The sequence below is a fragment of the Rhinatrema bivittatum genome, chromosome 2 (genome assembly GCF_901001135.1).
Source record: "Rhinatrema bivittatum chromosome 2, aRhiBiv1.1, whole genome shotgun sequence".
NCBI lineage: Eukaryota > Metazoa > Chordata > Amphibia > Gymnophiona > Rhinatrematidae > Rhinatrema > Rhinatrema bivittatum.
The window spans coordinates 143,769,990-143,789,677 of record NC_042616.1 but is presented as its reverse complement, the minus strand read 5'-3'; the positions used below and the strand labels follow the sequence as shown (position 1 = coordinate 143,789,677).

The following is a 19,688-nucleotide window of genomic DNA, read 5'->3' as shown; positions in this document are numbered from 1 at the left end:
ATTGTTGTGAAAGTTGGCCACACGGGACCGCAGCCAGTCTCCCCCACCTACCAGCACGGCCGACTCTGCCTCCTCAGGCCCGGGAACCTTGCTTCAGCTAGAGAGCCGCACTGTGGCCTCCCTCTAGGGTCACTGCGCCGACATCACGTGCAGGACGAAACACCACCGGTTCCTGCTCTGCCTTCCTCCTGACCCCTGGCTTCCCAGGCGCACCTCCACCTGACATCTATTCAGGGGTCACCGCGGGAGGGGCTCGAACTCCTCCCAAGCCTGCAATTATTTAAGGCAAGGCCTGCTTCCCAAGTCTTGCCTTGGCTACTCCTGGCTCCAGTTCCTGTTTGGATTATGTGTCGTCTGATTTCCTGGTTCCTGTCTTCTGTCTTCTCCGTGCCAAGATCCTTCCTGCCTGACTACAATATATGCTGCCTGCCAAAACCCTTGCCTGCCTGACTATGAGATACGCTGCCTACCAAGATCCTTGCCTCCCTGATTACGAGTGTTTCCACCTGCCTGAGGCTCCATGTAAGTCCAGCTGGCCCCGGTTCCCAAGGACTCAATCCACGAGGAACGAGGGCTGGTAGTAGTGAAGGTCATGCGGGATCTTGGGCCTTCTACAGCCTCGCCTGCCATCGGAAGGGTCCTCTGGGGCTCCTCCCCATTGGCTCCCTATTCCTCCAGCCCAAGGATCCACTTCCGTAATAGCTACTACAGCCAGGAAGCCAAAGGGATCCTTGAAGTGACAAGTGAGTGCTAAGACTGTGAAGAGGACTGTGGGAGAACTGCTGGGAGGGAATAAGAGTGCTGATTCTGTTCTAGGAATAGGTGAGAATGCTGGAACTATGTTGGGAGGGGTTGAGAGTGCTGGGAATGAGATCTCGGGTTGTGCTGGAAGGATGTGAGTGCCTTGGTTATGCTTTTTCTTTTATCTAGGTTCAGTGCTTTGGATGTAGCGAAACTACTGTAAGGGTGTTGTGATGGCTGGCTGCGGCACCACACGGCCAACCACACTTACCCCTCGAGCAGGCCCTTCCCTTTCTCCAATGCCCTGGAGCCGCCACTGTTGCTTCCTTTCTGCGCGGCAGGGAGCCAGTACTGCCACCAGCACGCTGCCAGCCTCAGCGCTTACTAGGCACTCGCGCGCGGTTCCTCACAACATTTAAAGGGGCCGTGGCAGGAAAGCTTCCCGCGGCCCCAGATGCCCACGTCAGCAGGGATGGACTATTTAAGGCAGCCCCTGCTGCTCTAACCTTGCCTCAGCAACAGGTCGCACTCTCCTGAGTCAGCAAGTTGATTCTCTCCGTCCCTGCTCCTTTTCCTGCTTCTCCGTGTTCCGATTCCAGTTCCTGCTTCTCTGTGTTCCTGCTCCAGCACCTGCTCTTCCTCTCCTCCTGGCCCCATGCTTCCTCCCTGGATCTGCTCTCCTGCTCCTTGGATGGTTCTTCTGGCTTCGAGACTGGTACGTTCTTCGGATTTCATCTGTCTGCTGCCTGCCCTGACCTTTGGCCTTTGGCCTGTTCCCTGGATTCGCCTGTCTGCTGCCTGCCCGGTTCTGCCTTCACCTGTCATCCTCCTGGATTTGTCGCTCAGAGACCCGCGCCTAAGTCCAGCCAGCCCCGGTACCCAAGGGCTGAACCTGCGGGGAACGAGGGTTGGTAGTGGTGAAGGTCCTGAGAGGTCTCTTCACCACACTGCTCCGCCTGCTGATGACGAACACCTGCAGAGGGGACCTAATTCTGCTGGTAGCGCCAACCCCACCTTGGCCAAAGGTTCACATCACAACAAAGGGAGTTAATGCTAGAGTTATGCTGATAGCTGGTGAGAGTATTTGGGCTGTTGGGCGTGTTATGTTTTTTTTTCCCCCATGAAATAAAGGATTAAATTGAATCAACTGAAAAATGCACCTAGAAATACTGTTGATGCCATGAAAACACCGGTAAACACTTATCCTCCAAAAAAACATAATTGCATGAAAAATAGACATCTAAATGTACTAATTATAAACATCTAGAGGTCAATATTCAATGTCATTTAGCCAGATAACTCTAAAATTAACAGCTAAATGGCAAGTATTTGGGATTTGTATTTGGAGACCCTACCCAGGAAAGGACTTTGGAGTCCTTGTAAACGATATGTTGAAATCCTCAGCTCAGTGCACAACAACTGTCAAAACAACAAATAGAATGCTAAGAATGATCTGAAAAGGAATGGAGAATAAAATGGAAAATATATTTCCTCTATATCAAGCCATGGTGTGTATTATGAAAGACATAGCAGAACAATGAGACATAGCAGAACAATGAGGGGCGGATTTTAAAAGGCCTGCGTGCGTAAATCCTTCTGGATTTACGTGCGCAGGGCCCTCGTGCACCGACGCGCCTAAAGCCCCGGGACGCGTGTAAGTCCCGGGGCTTTCGAAAAGGGGCGGAAGGGGGCGTGTCTGGGGGCATTCCCGAAACAATGCGGCGTTTTGGGGGGGGTCCGTGGCGTTTCGGGGGCGTGGCGCCGGCCCGGGGGCGTGGTCGAGGCCTCCAGACCAGCCCCCGGGACCGGAGGACGGAGCGGGGCTGCCGGCTGGCAAAGGTAGGGGGGGTTTAGATAGGGCTGGGGGGTGGGTTAGGTAGGGGAAGGAAGGGGAAGGTGGGGGAGGGCGAAGGAAAGTTCCTTCCGAGGCCGCTCCGAAATCGGAGCGGCCTTGGAGGGAACAGGCAGCGCGCGCTGGGCTCGGCGCAGGTTGCACAAATGTGCACCCCCTTGCGCGCGCCAACCCCGGATTTTATAAGATACGCGCGGCTACACGCGTATCTTATAAAATCCAGCGTACTTTTGTTCGCGCCTGGTGCGCGAACAAAAGTACGCAATCGCGTATTTTTTAAAGATCTACCCCTATAAGCACTGGCAAGCTAGATGCAAAGCACTGATAAGAAAAGTAAAGAGAAATTTTGAAAAGAAGCTTGCCATGGAAGAAAAAAATTCATAATAAAACCTTTTTCAGTACATTAGAAGCAGAAAGCCTGTAAGCAAGTCATTTGGACCATTACATGATTAAGAGGTAAAAGGGGCTCTTAGTAAAGACAAGGCCATAATGGAGACAATAAATTAATTCTTTGCTTCAGTCTGTACTGAAGAAGATATAAAGGAGATATCCATGCCAGAAATTATATTTAAGGTGACAATTCAGAGAAACTAAAACAAATCTCAATGAACCTGGAAGATGTAATAAGGCAAATTGACAAACTAAAGAGTGGCAAATCATCTGGACCAGATGGTATACATCCCAGAAAGTTGAAAGAATTGAAAAATGAAATTGCAGATATACTATTGTTATTTTGTAAACTCTCTTTAGAATTATCTGGGGTATCTGAAGCTTGGGGAGTTGCCAATGTAACACCAATTTTTAAAAAGGGTTCCGGTGTGATCCAGGAAACTACAGACTAGTCACTAGTGAGCCTGACATCAGTGCTGGGCAAAATGGTAGAAACTATCATAAAGAACAAAATTACTGAACATATAGACAGTCATAATTGAATGGGACAAAGTCAACATGGATTTAGCCAAGGGAAGTCTTACCTCACCAATCTGCTGCACGTTTTTGAAGGTGTAAACATGTGGATAAAGGTGAGCCAGTTGATATAGTTTATCTGGATTTCCAGAAATCCCCCATGAGAGATTTCTGAGGAAATTAAAAAATCAAGGGATAGATGGCAATGTCCTATTATGGATTAGAAACTGGTTAAAAGATAGAAAACAGACAGTAGAACTAAATGGTCAATTTTCTCAATGGAGAAGGATGAATAGTGGAGTACCCGAATGATCTGTTCTGCTTTTTAACATATTTATAAATGACCTAGAAATGGGAACAAATGAGGTGATCAAATTTGCAAGTGATACAAAATTATTCAAAGTTGTTAAATCACAAGAGGTTTGTGAGAAATTGCAAGAGGACCTTGCAAAATTGGGATGGGGGATGTAAATGTGGAGAAGTGCAAAGAGATGCACTTACAGCTGGATTTTAAAACCCTGGCGTGCTCCGGGCCCATTTTCAAATGGGCTCGGCCACGCGCATAAACCCTTGGATGCGAGTAAGTGCCAGGGCCTCAAAAGGGGACGGGCCGGGGGCGGAGTGGGGCAGCCCGGGACGGCGCCATTCCTCGCTGTCCCGGAGCCTTGCCAGCGCACGCAAATTACTTCAGGTCAGGCCCTGAAGTAATGTGAAACAAAAGGTAAAAAAATGGGTTTTGGAGGGTGGGGAGGAGAGGGGAAGGGGAAGGGAGGGTAGGGTGTAGGAAAGTTCCTCCCAGTACGTTCCTAAATTGGAGCGGACTGGGAGGGAACTGGGAGACCCCGATTTTGTCGATTTTGCTTTATTCGACCCCATTGCGGGCGCCACCTCCTGATTTTATAACATGTGCGCGCACATGGACATGCGCGCATATATATATATATTTTTTTTTATCTAGCCCTAAGGGAAGAGCAATGACAATTAAAATAACACAATGCAAGGTTCCACATTAGGAGTCACCGCTCATGAAAAGGATCTAGGTCTCATCATGGATAATATGTTGAAATCCTTTGCTTAGTGTGCGGCAGCAGCCAAAAAGGCTAATAGAATGCTAGGAATTATTAGGAAAGTAATAAACAATGAAACAGAGATTATCATAATGCCTCTATATCATGCCATGGTGTAATCACATCTTGAGTACTGTGTGCAGTTCTGGTCAGATATAACAGAATTAGAAAAATGGTAGAGAAGGATGACCAAAATGCTAAAGGGATGAAATGGTTCCCCTTTGAGGAAATGCAAAAGAAGTTAGGGCTCCTTAGTTTGGAGAAGAAATGGTTGTGGGGAGATACAATACAAATCGGTTGTTTACTCTTTCAAAAAGTACAAAGACTAGGGGGCATGCACTCTACTTACTAACTAGTACATTTAAAACAAATAGGAGAAAATATTTTTGTACTCAACACATGATTAAGCTCTGGATTTCATTGCCAGAGGATGTGTTGAAAGCTGTTAGTGTATCAGGGTTTAAGAAAGGTTTGGACAAGTTCCTGGAGGAAACATCCATAAAAAAGCAAAAAAACTTCACACATATCATATTTAACAATACTAATATATGAATTCTTACAAATATTAAATCAAGGAGGAAAAAGCCTCAGAACCTCATGCTTGTACTATAAAGAACATTGCAGCATTTCAGAGGAAAATGTCAATCATTGGTCTTAAAAACTTCCAACCACCAAATTTCTAAATTTTATTTCTCAATAATATATTTTTTACTTTTTATTAATTTGTAGATATTTTTATAGATTTTTTTTTTAAATTTAAATTCACTAGTTGATAACTCCAGCTGTACTCCCATCATTTAAAAATCATAGTGTATTTTTCTTATGAATAGGTTATGCACTACACATTCTGAGCATGGTAGAAATTTTAACTTATCTGACTGGAAATATTGCACAAAAAACAGTCTACATGCGGTGACTCTTCTCAGCAATCCAAATTGGACATCCTTGAGAAAGTTAGATGCAACCCTGAGGAAACAGCTTGTTCATTCATTGAGCTGACGTCAGCTAACGTTTCGCTGTATGGTTGTATCAAGACAAGCTATATGAACAAAATGTAATTTCATCAGAGATTCAATATTGTAGAACAGCTTAATAAACAATTTAAATTAAAACCTCCAAAATACCTTCTTTGAAAAAAGTTCCAACATCCATATATTTCTGTGCCGCGGAGAACGGCTAATGGCGACTTTGTATCAAAAAACGCCGGTGCATGAACTTTCTATTTATATACGGGCTCCACCAATAGGAGCAAACTGCCTGAGCAATGAAATTCAATACCAATGATGTTTAAATTGCAAAAATAGATTCATGTATATCAATTGTATGTGTTGTCAACATTGTTCCTTTCATTGAAAAAACAGAAAAGATTAAAATAAAAAAATGGAAACCAATACGTTTCTGAATTAAATTCCATGACATCAGAGTACTTGCAATTTGTATATCCACCATGATCCCTACCATGCAAGTCTCTTTCCTCTAACATCGCCCCTCATGACAAAAGATGTTTCAAATATATACAGAGTCAATGTGTAACAATGATTGTATTAAAATTTGATGGCATTTATTTAAAAAAAATGGAAACCAGTCAATTTCTAAATTTAAACCCAGAGGAGCGAAACTTTGCAATTTGCATATCCAACGTGATTCTTGCTGTAAAAGTCTCTTACCTCTGTCACCACCCCTGATGTTCAACGTAACTCTCTCCAGAACACTACATCGCAGATCCCAGAATTTATGTTTAAATTCTATACAATAGGATAGTAGAGGTGCTTCAGTTTTGGCGGTTTTCAAACAGCTTTTATGTTCTGCAAGCCTGGTGCTTAATGGTCTGGTGGCCTTACCAACATATACCAGACTACAAGGACAAATGAGGGCATATATGACATGATCTGAATTGCAAGTCGTAAAATCCTTCAAAAAAATTTTTTTTAATCTTTGGGGTCAATGAAAATATCCCCTTGTGTCATGATTTGACCAAAAGAACAATGTCCACAGCGATGGTGTCCCCTTGGCTTTTTGCCCCACAATGTATTCACCGTATCACATCTCTTTTCAGCTAGATGAGAGGAACTTACAATTTCCTTAATGTTTTTTGATCATATATATGATGTACGTATTCTGCAATCTTTGAAACAGGGAAGTAATTGCAAAATGTTGAAATGTGATTTCAAAATTTTAACCAGACCAGGAGTCAAACTGGTAAATCTAGTTATGAAATTAAGATTACTATCATTATAAACACTTGATCTAGATCTCTTTAGTAGTTGATCTCTATTAGAAAATTGTGCTCTCTTATAACAATTACTTAATAACTTGTATGGATACCCACGTTCTAATAGTTCAATACATTTTTGTTGAGAATGTTTTTTAAATTCGCTCAAATTAGTGCAATTTCTCCGAATTCTAAGTACTTGCGAGTATGGCAAACTGTCTTTAAGATGAGCAGGTTGGAAACTACTGTAATTAAGAAAAGTGTTACGGTCGGTTGGTTTCTTGTAGAGAGTTGTTTCTAAATGACCCTGATCAGATTTGTATACTTTGACATCAAGAAAAGGAATGACTGAAAAGTCATACGACATGGAAAATTGTATCTCTTCCTCACAAGAAGAATTCAACCAAAGCAGAAATTCATTTAATTCATTTGAAAAACCAGACCATAAAACAAAGACATTGTCGATGTATCTCTTCCAAAGGGATATTTTTCCACCAAAAGGAGAATTCTGTATCCAAACTTTCTCAAATCTTTCCTTATATAGGTTAGCCAATGATGGCGCCATTGTTGCGCCCATAGTAGTTCTGAAATTTGCTGATAACATTTCTTTTAAAAAATAACAAAGTTTTGTTAGTGCTAACCTCAATAATTTCAGGAACTGCTATGGGTCCATGACATATTAGCAGCCAGGTTGACTAAAGAAAGCCATTGTTATCCGTGAGCGTGAGTAACTGGCATGAGATCTACTTTATGGGATGTGCCAGGTACTTGCGACCTGGACTGGCCACTGTTGGAGAAAGGATGCTGGACTCAATGGATGTTGGCCTGAGCCAGCATGGCAATTCCTATGTTCTTATTGTGCTACCTATGTCTTAATTAGCTAGTGACCCGATTCCTAACCTTCTCCACAGTATGTCTTAACTGGCCCTGGCAGACCAAACCCCACCAAAGACTTTAAAAAATTTGTGTCGCAAATTGGCCCCCACTCCCCCTCCTTCCCTGTATTTTTTTTGGGGGGGGGGAAGTATGTCCCCCTGCAACCCTTTTCCCCACCTCAACCTGAAGAACACATGACCCAACCCCCAATCCCTTTCTGGACCCAGAAAAACCCTGCCGTGAACAAGGTATCTCTTACCTGCTTCTGGTGCTTCCAGCAGTCTTCTAAAAAGAGAAGCACCGGAAGCATAAGCTACAAGTGCTTATGCTTTCAGTGATGCTACTGTCAGAGTAGTACTGGAAACATAAGTTGCAGGTAACTTATACTCCCAATGCTTTTCTTATCAGAACAGTGCTGGAAGCGGTGAGAGTGGGTAGAAGATACCTCACTCCCAGCAGAGTTTTTTTGGATCAGGAAGAGGTGGGGGATTGGGGGTGCATGTTCATGTTGCAGTAGGGGAGAGGGTGGGGGGTGGAGGGAGGGAGGGAGGAAGACTAAAAAACAATCAAATACAGGAAGAAGGGGGATGAGGTGTGATCTGCAACTCTGGAAAATGTTTTTTAAGTCTTCGGTTGGGGTTTTGGGGTGTGGAGGTTGCTCGGCTTTGCAGAGCCAGTTAAGACATTGGGGAAAGGAATGGGAATCAGCAGGAGGTTCACAAGGCACTTCTTTTCTTTTTTTTTTTTTTTGTGCTTTAGAATGCTACTTAATTAGATATCTTTTGAAGATATCTTGTTAAGCAACAAGATATCCAGCTTCACAAGGCTGGATAACTTAAAAATGTAACTAGTTAAATTCATACAAAGCTACATATGGCCAGATAACTTTAGATGAGTATATTCAATGGGATGTTATCCTGCTGAATATTCAGAACAAGTTATCTGTCTATCTCCTAAAACTGCATGCCTCCCTTTACCTCTTACAATGTTATTATACTTATATATAACTATCTGACTTTCATTTCCCTTCTCATTCCAAGTTATTGTTTTCCTTGTTATTTGTAACTGCTTTTCTGCACTATTGTTTAAATGGTAAAGTTTATTATAATTACACCCCTGTTTCTTGTGAACCAGCATGATGGGACCACCGTCCTGAATGTTGGTATATAAAAAAGTTAAATAAATAAATAAATAAATAAAAACATTGCATTTAAGTGATTAGGATGAATTTCTTGTTTTTTTGTGATTGTTATATTTTTTGTACCGTTTGTATATGAGTGCTATTGTTTGTTTTATTTATTGTATTATATTGTTGCTTGTTCTTATACTGCCCTAAGTCTTTAATTGGATGGAAAGTTTATAAATATAAATAAATAAATAAATAAAAGCACTGGTGTCATGCCTAGTCTGCAGAACACTAGAACTTTGGAGAGGCTGCTGCCTGTTCTGGAAGTAAGGAAAAAATAGAAAAAGCTTGAATAAAATGAGGTTAGTGACATTTAGAGGCATGAACAAAGAATTCAAAAGCAGGACATGCAGAGGAGATAAAACATAAGTATCCATAAGAACATAAAAATTGCCATACTAGGTCAGACCGAAGGTCCATCAAGCCTAATATCCTATTTCCAACAATGGCCAATCCTGGTCACAAGTTTCTGACAAGATATCAAACTGTAAATAGATCCCATGCTGCTAGTGTACAGTGATAAGTAGTAGCTATTCCCTAAGGGCCGGATTTTAAAAGCCCTGCGCCGGCGCGCCTATTTTGCATAGGCCGCCGGCGCACGCATAGCCCCGGGATGAGTGTAAGTCCCGGGGCTTCGTAAAAGGGGAGGGAGGGAGCGTGTCCGGGGGTCAGGGGGCAGTTTGGGGTGGGTCTGGGGGCGTGGCGCCGGCCCAGGGGCATGGCCGAGGCCTCCGGACCAGCCCCCGGGTCAGGTGATGGCACGCCAGCAGCCCGCTGGCGCGCGCAGATTTACACCTGCCTCGTATGGGAATCGCTCCATCCCTTTATCATTTTGTTTGCCCTTCTCTCCACCTTTTCAATGCAGCTATATCTTTTCTGAGATACTGCAACCAGACTTTCACACGGTGCTCCAGGTGCGGCCTCATCATGGAGCAGTACAGAGGAATTATGACATTCTCTGTTTTATTCTCCATTCCTTTCCTAATAATTCCTAACATTCTGTTTACTTTTTTTTATGACTGCTGCATACTGAACCAAAGATTTCAAAGAATTGTCCACTATGACACCCAGATCCTTTTCCTAGGTGGTACCTTCTAATATGGACCCTAACATCATATAACCACAATGTGGGTTCTTTTTTCCCATGTGCATCACTTTGCACTTGTCTACATTAAATGTCATCTGCCATGTGGATGCCCAGTCTTCCAATATTGAAAAGTTGTCCTGCAATTTTTCACAATCCTCTTGTGATTTATCAATCAGAATAATTTTGAGTCATCTAAAGATTTGATCATCTCACTTGTTGTTCCCCTTTCCAGATCATTTATAAATATATTAAAAAGCACCAATCCTACTGCATATCCCTGAGGCATTCCACTATTTACCCTTCTCCACTGAAAAAACAAACCATTTGGTCTTACACTCCCTTTCCTATCTTTTAACCAATTTGTAATTCACAATAGGACATTGCCTCCTATCCTGCAGGAGTCTTTCATGAGGCACTTTGTAAAACACCTTCTGAAAGTCCAAATACACTTTATTAGAGATGTGAATCGTGTCCTCGATCGTCTTAACGATCGATTTCGGCTGGGAGGGGGAGGGAATCGTATTGTTGGCGTTTGGGTGTGTAAACTATCGTGAAAATCGTTAAAATCGTGAGCTGACACACTAAAACCCCCTAAAACCCACCCCTGACCCTTTAAATTAAATCCCCCACCCTCCCGAACCCCCCCCCCCCCCAAATGCTTTAAATTACCTGGGGATCCAGCGGTGGTCAGGAACGGCGGCGGTCCGGAACCCCCGCTGAACGACCTCCTGCAGTCGATCTCCTGCCGGTGCCATTTTCCGTACGGAAAACGATTTGCGGCAAGAAATCGCTCCCGGAACCCCGCTGGACTCCCAGGAACTTTTGGCCAGCTTGGGGGGCCTCCTGACCCCACAAGGCTTGCCAAAAGTCCAGCGGGGGTCCGGAACGACCTCCTGCGTCGAATCGTTTTCGTCTATGGCCGCCGCCATTTTGCGGCGGCCATTTTGGAAAATGGCGCCGGCTGAAGACAACAGGATTCAATTGAGGGGGCCGTTCTGGACCGCCGCCGTTCTGGACCACCACTGGATCCCCAGGTAATTTAAAGCATTTGGGGGGGTTCGGGAGGGTGGGGGATTTAATTTAAAGGGTCGGGGGTGGGTTTTAGGGGGTTTTAGTGTGCCGGTTTTCCTGCCCTCCCCCTTCCCCCGATTTACGATTTTTTAACGATAAATCGGGGGAATTGGCATTGTATCGTGGCCCTAACGATTTTTGACGATTTAAAATATATCGGACGATATTTTAAATCGTCAAAAAACGATTCACATCCCTAATGGAGTCCCTTTTGCTTTGAACATTGTTTACGCCTCCCATGTCCACTGAAAACCTTGCACCTCTGCTCCTCTCTCCTGCTGCCCGAGCCATATCGAGACTTCGCCGATGTCTTCTCCAAAGAAATGGCTGAAATACTGCCTCAACACCGGCCTTTTGATTGCCCGATTGACCTGCTGCTGGGCACCACGCCTCCCCATGGTCGGGTGTATCCTTTGTCCTTGCCAGAGACTGCTGCCATGTCCCAGTATGTGACTGAGAACCTTGCCAAAGGTTTCATCCGTCCCTCTCGTTCACCTGCTGGAGCCGGCTTCTTCTTTGTGGCCAAGAAGGACGGCTCCCTCCGTCCATGTATAGACTATCGTGGCTTGAATGCCATCACCAAGCGAGATCGCTATCCGCTTCCCCTGATTCTGAGCTTTTGCATCGCCTGCAGGAAGCACGCATCTTCACCAAGCTCGTCCTCCGAGGGGCCTATAACCTTGTCCGTATTTGCCCCGGGGATGAGTGGAAGACGGCCTTTAATACCAGGGATGGGCATTACGAGTACCTAGTAATGCCCTTTGGACTCTGCAACGCCCCCGCCGTCTTCCAGAATCTCATGAACGAGGTCCTACACGACATGCTCCACTCTCATGTGATTGTCTATCTTGATGACGTGCTCATCTTCTCCAGCTCTGGATACTCACCGTCTCCACGTCACACAAGTTCTGCAGGCCCTCCGAGACAATCACCTCTACGCCAAGCTAGAAAAATGTGTTTTCGAAGCTGAGGCCCTGCCCTTCCTGGGGTACATCATCTCCTCCACAGGCTTCCGGATGGACCCCGAAAAAGTATCTGCCATAACTAGATGGCCTCAACCCAAGGGTCTCAAGGCCCTTCAGAGATTCTTGGGCTTCGCTAACTTTTATAGACACTTTATTCCACAGTACTCGCATCGGGTCGCTCCCCTTACTGCCCTGACTCGCAAGGAAGCCAATGCCAAGAACTGGCCTGACGCTGCGGTCGCAGCCTTCACCGACCTGAAAGAGGCATTTCTCATGGACACCTGTCTCCGTCATCCCGATCCAGCCAGACCTTTCATCGTCGAGGTCGACGCCTCCAGCATAGCCGTCGGGGTGGTCTTCAGTCAACACTCTGAGTCCGGACAACTCTTGCCATGCTCTTACTTCTCCAGGAAGTTCTTCCCCGCCGAGACAAATTATTCCATCGGCGACAAAGAGCTGTTGGCAATCAAACTCGCGTTTGAAGAATGGAGACAGTGGCTTGAGGGGGCCAGGCACACGACCACCGTATATACGGATCACAAGAACTTAGAGTTTTTGTCCCAGGCTCAACGATTGAACCCACGCCAAGCCCGCTGGGCCCTGTTCTTTAGCTTCTTTGATTTTGTCTTACAGTACCGGCCGACGGCTAAGAATCTCCGAGCTGATGCTCTCTCACGGACTTCCTTGTCCGAAGAAGACCAAGAACCTCCACGGTACATTCTGGATCCTAGTAAAGTTCGCCTGTCTGCCCTGACAGTCCTCTCCCAAGATAGGACCGTGGTTCCCCGAAGAGACTGTTTAAAGACACTACGCTGGGCTCATGACTCCCTCACTGGAGGGCACGCAGGATGCGAGAGAACCTTGGAACTCCTTAACCGCTTTTACTGGTGGCCCAACATGCGACAGGATGTTCGCATCTATGTTAGTTCCTGTCCCACCTGCGCTCATCAAAAGCCCAGTCCTGGACCCCCGTGCGGTCTCCTACAGCCTCTGCCAGTTCCCACAGAGCCCTGGACCCATCTCGCTACAGACTTTATGGTAGACTTACCTCCTTCTCGCGGCCAAACGGTTATCTGGGTTACCATCGACCGCTTCTCGAAGATGGTGCACCTTGTTCCATTGACTAAGTTACCCTCTGCACCCGAACTAGCTCTCCTCTTCGCCCAGCATATTTTTAGGTTACACGGCCTCCCGCAAGACATAGTTTCTGACCGTGGGCCCCAGTTTGTCGCACGCTACTGGAGGGCTCTCTGTAAATGCTTCAAGGTGAAGCTCAGCTTTTCCACGGCCAAAAGAATGAACCGGTCTCTGAAAACCTACCTTCGAGCCTTTACCAATGAAAAACAGGACAACTGGTCAGAACTACTGCCCTGGGCCGAGTTTGCCTATAACAATCAGGCTCATGCCGCCACCGGACTCTCACCGTTCCAGCTAGTCTACGGGAAACAGCTGAGACCTCCGCTTCCCATCGCTACTCCCAGCGCCTCTCCAGCCGCCCAGTTAACGGCTCGTCAGCTACAGACCTTGTGGCAAAAAACCCAGGACAAACTGATCCGTTCAGCCTCTACCGCCAAACAGGCGTCTGATCGCCACCGATGACCGGCTCCTACCTATCAGCCAGGAGATCGAGTATGGCTTAGCACCAAAAACATTCGTCTCCGCCTCCCCTCACGAAGATTTGCGCCCAGGTTCTGTGGACCATTCCGGATCGCCGAGAGAGTGGGCTCTGTTTCATATCGACTGAGGTTGTCATCCTCTCTTCGAGTCCACAATGTTTTCCATGTATCCCTGCTAAAGCCAGTAGTCCTCTCTCGCTTTCACCGAAAACCTGCGGATCCTTCACCCACTTCCATCGACGATGATCCCACTTACCAGGTATGCGAGGTCCTGGATGTTCGCTTCTACAACCGGAGGTGGGAGTATTTACTCGCATGGGAGGGTTGCGGCGATGAGGACAACACCTGGGAGCCCAGCCGCAACATCCTGGACAAATCCTTGTTGCAACAGTTCCACCGTGACCACCTGGAGAAACCCGGTCCTCTCAAGAGGGGCCAAAAAGGGGGGGGTACTGTTGCGGTCCCAACCGCTTCCCTTCTGTTAGGGCCCAAGCCCGCCTACCTCTGCTTCAGGGATCACCGCGTTCCGCCCTCTCCGGGCCCCGGGGGCTTCTCTCTCTCCACGTGGCGGCCGCCATTACGTGCCTGCTTCTCATCAGCCTTGCGCACGCGCGAGGACGTCCCTCATGAGCGCCCAGCTCCCGGAAGCCTGGCCCCGCCCGCACTGCTGACGTCACGCCCAAGTCCCGATATAACCGGCGCTCAAACTCTCTCTCATCGCCTTACAACGAGGTTCACAACTCCATAGTTGTTCTTAGTTGCGTTCCTGGTGATCTTCACGTTGTCTGCTTCCGACTCCGGTTTGCCTCTGACTCCGCTTCTGCCTGCTGCCTGCCTCCGACTCCGGTTTGCCTCTGACTCCGCTTCTGCCTGCTGCCTGCCTCCGACTCCGGTTTGCCTCTGACTCCGCTTCTGCCTGCTGCCTGCCTCCGACTCCGGTTTGCCTCTGACTCCGCTTCAGCCTGCTGCCTGCCTCTGACTCCGGTTTGCCTCTGACTCTGCTTCAGCCTGCTGCCTGCATCCGACTCTGGTTTGCTTCTGACTTCCGCTTCAGCCTGCAGCCTGCCTCTGACTCCGGCCTGCTTCCGACTCCGCTTCAGCCTACAGCCTGCTTCAGACTCCGGTTTTCTACAGACTCCGCTTCAGCCTACAGCCTGCTTCAGACTCCGGTTTGCTACAGACTCCACTTCAGCCTACAGCCTGCTTCAGACTCCGGTTTGCTACAGACTCCGCTTCATTCTACAGCCTGCTTCAGACTCCAGTTTGCTACAGACTCCGCTGCCGCCCACTGCCCTGCCTTCAGCCGGCCCTCGGCCCTGTGCAGCCGGTCCCCTGCCTTCCGGGTACCTTGGACTTCCTTTCCTTTCTCCTCACTCTGTTCCCGGTCTACGCCTATCTCAGCCTCTGGACTTTCTGTCTCACTTCCAAGTCCCGAGGACCCGGGACCCTACGGGCTCCTCCCGGGGGGTCCCTGGTTCCTGGGTGAACTCCTCCGGCTTGTGGCTCTGCCTCCCAGTCTACCCTGCCTCCCTAGGTAGGTCGGCCCAAGGGTCCACTATCTCTCCAGCAGTGTCCAACTGCAACAAGAAATACAAAAAAATAAAAACTACAAATAAGAAATACAAAGAATAGGTCCCTTTTTGTTTTAGGAGGCAGAGTGAATATTTTTCTGATCTCTGCAGGCAAACACAGCTGCTGAAGAAATATTTTCTTGAATTTAAGCCAAGTTCACATTAGGAGAAACTTATTTTCTTAAGTTCCGATGTAAATGTGTAATAGTGTATCAGAGGAATACATTTTCTCTTCTATAACCCAATGCAGCTGAAGAGATTTATATATGACAAATCTGCTTCTTAGGAACTGTATTTATCCTCACTTGCTTTTTCATTTGTTATAGAGGTTTAAGGATCCAATATTAATATATGTTATAACTTTTTATTGTGATATTCCTTCTATTTATGGACTAGAGGTTGTAGGAATTGTCACGAATTTTATGTATTGTTATTTTCTTTATTTTTCTCTTATGTTCCTTTTTCTACAACTTAACATTACCTATTTTATAATGTTTGCTTTATTAGCTAAAAATTATAATAAATGAAAGTTAAAAAATAAAAGAAATAGAAAGACAAGTTGTATGAGAGACACTACTCAAGGTAGACGGAAATATTGCATGCCTTTCCTTTGCATGCCACAGAGGACTATGTCCAAGACACATAAAAAAAGCAGTACCACAGTATATGAAAACATGCACACACTTAGGTATAAGAAAGAGGGATAGAAGGAGGCTGCATGCACTCCAAAAAAGTTGGACCAAACAACACACATAAAAAGACTGGAGAATGTAGCAGATGCCATATCAGCATACCAGATAGATACAAACATCTGCATGGAAATACTTGCAGGATAGATGTTATCTATTATCTAGAGCTAATCATGTCTAAATAGTTATTCTCCTCTGACTGCTTTCAGGCAGTGAAATTAGAAAATCAACCATTAAATTTAGTATAATATTATATACGTATGTATGTATATATGTACATTCATTTAAAATTATTTCACATTTGGTTGAAGATAATAAATAAATGACATCTAATTATAGAACCACATTTTCTGGCAGTTATTAAGGAAAATAGGAAATCAGTACTAAGATATTTGTATTACTTAAGAGTCATTAACTACTGAGAGTCAATAATTTTAGAATGACTTCTTTGACTGAGATTCATCACTCTTAAGTTCATTTTATCATAATACTGTATAATTAATAAATATCTTTGTCTTGTTTTATTTCACAGAGCTTTAGATATCCTTCAAGAAATTAATCAGTCAAGAAGTCGAAGAAATTATTTCAGTGAAGCAGCTATGACCAAGTTACTTGACAGTGATCTGACTCTAAAATACAGCTTGCTGGGCTACTTGTTATCTTCTAATATTATTTATGATGGATTCTATGATTGTGGCAAAGTATGTTCAAGTGTCATGTCAACTAAAGTAATGAAAAAAATGTTTACTTGTCCTTATCCTTCTGAAAATGTGTTGCTTTTCTTTCTCTAACTTTCATGCAGAATAAACCTAATGCAAAACACTTGTCTTTGAAAGAACTGTGGCAGCAAGAAGTCAATCATCACCGTGCAGTCTTATTAGTTAATGCTAAACCTCCTGACCTGTAAGTTAATTTTTTTTTGTAGAATTGACATTTTAATAACAGTGCTTTGCTATTTTGCTAATTCATTACTGCAGCACATTCTGAAAGTGTATATGGAGTATTTTTGGATGTGATAATATAATGCATCAATGAGTTTGGTTGGTTGTATCATTCAGTCAAAACATGTTGAATCCAATGAATGCAAGTCATTTTTCTGTCTGAAACATTATGTTAATATGTAACTTTTTTACTTGTAATACAAGGCTTATCTGTTTTGTATATAAAAAGTAGGAGGTAACATGATGGATTCAATACAGCTGGGATTAATAGTTCAATAGCTGTCCTTTTAGAGAAGCAGAGAGAATCATAATAAAGAAAGAGGTACTAACTATAGTGTTGGCCAAAACTGTTGTTGGGGGTTTTTTTTACTGTTTAATATTACCTTAGAAAACAATCCTGTAATTTTGTAGTAGTGATGCCACAATGACTTTTAATTCACAGTATTGACATTACTAATGCAAATTATGACAGTTGCTATTGGCATATAAAGTGGTATAATAGAGAAAAAGGCCATGGGAAGGGTCCTTGCTAGTTATTGAACAGTGAGAGCTATAGCTTAAAAGGATTTGCAGTTCCACAATCAGTCTGCCAAAAACAGAAATGGGTCCAAGTATTAGCAAATATGTACAACAGGGTGAGCATGAAAGGACTGATGCATGACCTAGCTACCCTATTAGGCACTAGGCCCACAGTATGGGGTGAATTTTCAAACCTGCGCATGGGCGTACATGTGCACGCGATAACCGGCGCACACACATGTACGCCCGATTTTATAACATGCAAGTGCAGCCGCGCATATGTTATAAAATTGGGGGTTGGTGTGCACAAGGGGGTGCAAACTAGTGCGCCGACGCCCGCTGGCTTCCCCCTTTCCCTCCCCCCTAGCGTGTTACCCAAGTAGAGAGTCCATCAAGCTAAGTTGAGAGAACATTGTACAAATCTCATCTTTGGTTGAGTTTCCTCACTCCGAAGGACATCAGATCTTCACAAGAGTGTACTGTTCTGTTCGTACGTCACACTCTGAATGTCAAAGTGGCCCCTAACCCCTACACTAATACCTAAACCTCACCTCGAGTAACTAGGTGGGCCTTCTATAGAGGTTTAAATACCTAACTACTATGAGGATCCTTTCCTGTACGTACCCGGATCAGTCCAGACAGTGGGTTGAGCCTCCTTTCCAGCAGGTGGAGACAGACTAAAACTTGCAGGATGCCCTATATCAGGACAGAGCCTATCCTCTCACCCTCCAGTATTCGTCTGTCTCCAGCAGGTGCAGCATCTCCCCTTTGGTTCTTTGCTGTAGGCTAGTCAGCCTCTTCTTTCTCTTTAGGCTCAAGCAAGTACTTCTTTTGGTTCTTGTTTAAAAAAAAAAAAAAAGGATCTCTGATGGAAATTTCTGCCTTCTTTAGTGCTTTTCTGTTTTTTATGTGGGAGACGTCCGTCTCCCAGCTCTTGCCCGGCTCAGGGGGGCTTGTCCCCTTTTGCAGGAGGGGGTTCCCTGCATAGTCCTGAGTCCGTGGATGCTTCCAGGTGTGGGGGCCGACGCTCTCTGGGCCTCGTTCCCCCTCTGGCTGCCGAGAGGGTTTTGAACCCGCTGCTGTGCTAAGTAAAAAAAAAAAAAAGGGAGTTAAAAGGTGTTAAACTTTCAATAAGTTGCAGGTACTCACCTAACTAACATATTTGCAGCAGTTGACCAGCTTTTTTATTTTTTTCTGGTCAGAGTAGGGCTAGAACCAGCAGTCAGAGAAGCAGAAGGCAGCAGGTTTCCCGCCTGCTCTCTCCTGCTGTGCAGGCTGTCAATCAAGCTTTTTTTCAACTTTTTTTTCTTCAACAGAGGTTTAGCTATGTCCCAGCTGACAGCCTGTCTTTCTTGCTGGCTGTCCTCTTCGCGTTTTTCGCGGCAGGGCCTCTGCACTGCTTGCCTGCCAGGTGGGGAAGGTCCCTCCTCGGCAGGACAAGCAAATTTAGCCCGGGGCTCCACTCCTCCCGGCATGGCTAGGCTTTTCCCGGGTCGGCAGAACCCGGGAACGGCCGCCATCTTGGATTTTTCATCGGGGCCGAATTCAGTGCTCCCTGGGGCTGGGGGGCCGGATTTTTTTTTATTTAACCCTGGATTTGGCCCCGCGGGTCCCCAGGAGGGGGTCCTGACCTTCCCTCGCCCCTCCCCTCCTCCCCCCTCCCCTCCCCCCCCCCCCCGGCAAATCCAGGGTCCCTTTTTCCACGGATTTCGTCCTCCTCATGCACAAATATTATCTAGCTAGCTTGCATGAGGTGGATGAAATCCCCCCGCCCCCCGCCAAAAATCCCTCGTTCAGCGCCGTTGACCACTGGACCGGCTGTGGAGCCTCAGGGACCAGTTCGGGTGCGGGTGGTCCCGGGGGTTCCCCCCCCCGTGTCTCCCGGGTCCTCGGACCCCGCTGCTTCCTCGTATTCGGCGGATGCCTCCCCCCTCTAGAGGGGGATGACCCCAGAGCCCTTTGTTTTGGAGGAGCTGGGTCTGGAAAGTCCCTCCATGGATAATCTCATGGTCTCACTCCCTAAGGATATGAACCCGGTTTTGGGAGGGCTCCGGGCTCCGGCCTCGGCCTTTCCCTTCCACCCCATGCTTAAGCTCCTTATCCTGCGGGAATGGGAGGCTCCTGAGGGTGCGCTTCGGGTGGGGCGTGCGATGGATAAGCTCTATCCCCTCCAGGAAGAGGGCTTGGAGCTGTTGCGATATCCATCGGTGGATTCTTATGTTTCTGCAGTGGCCAAGCACACCACGATTCCGGTGGAAGGTTCCACGGCCTTGAAGGATTCACAAGATCGTAAACTGGAGGCTCACCTGAAGTGCATCTTCGACGTCCTAGCCCTCGGGGTTCGGGCGTCTTGCTGTAGCAGTCTCATGATGCGGGTGGGCCTCCAGTG

At 46.1% G+C, this 19,688-nt stretch overlaps 1 protein-coding gene across 3 annotated transcripts in view; it reads left to right on the top strand.

The window, feature by feature from the left end:
- Positions 1-19,688, top strand: part of ARMC3 (armadillo repeat containing 3) — a 641,613-nt gene that overhangs the window by 445,002 nt on the left and 176,923 nt on the right. For all 3 annotated transcript variants that reach the window (XM_029588706.1, XM_029588705.1, XM_029588707.1), the window contains 2 exons: positions 16,372-16,540; positions 16,642-16,742. In XM_029588706.1, coding sequence (XP_029444566.1) covers positions 16,372-16,540; positions 16,642-16,742 — 270 coding nt within the window. The remainder of the gene's footprint in view (positions 1-16,371; positions 16,541-16,641; positions 16,743-19,688) is intronic.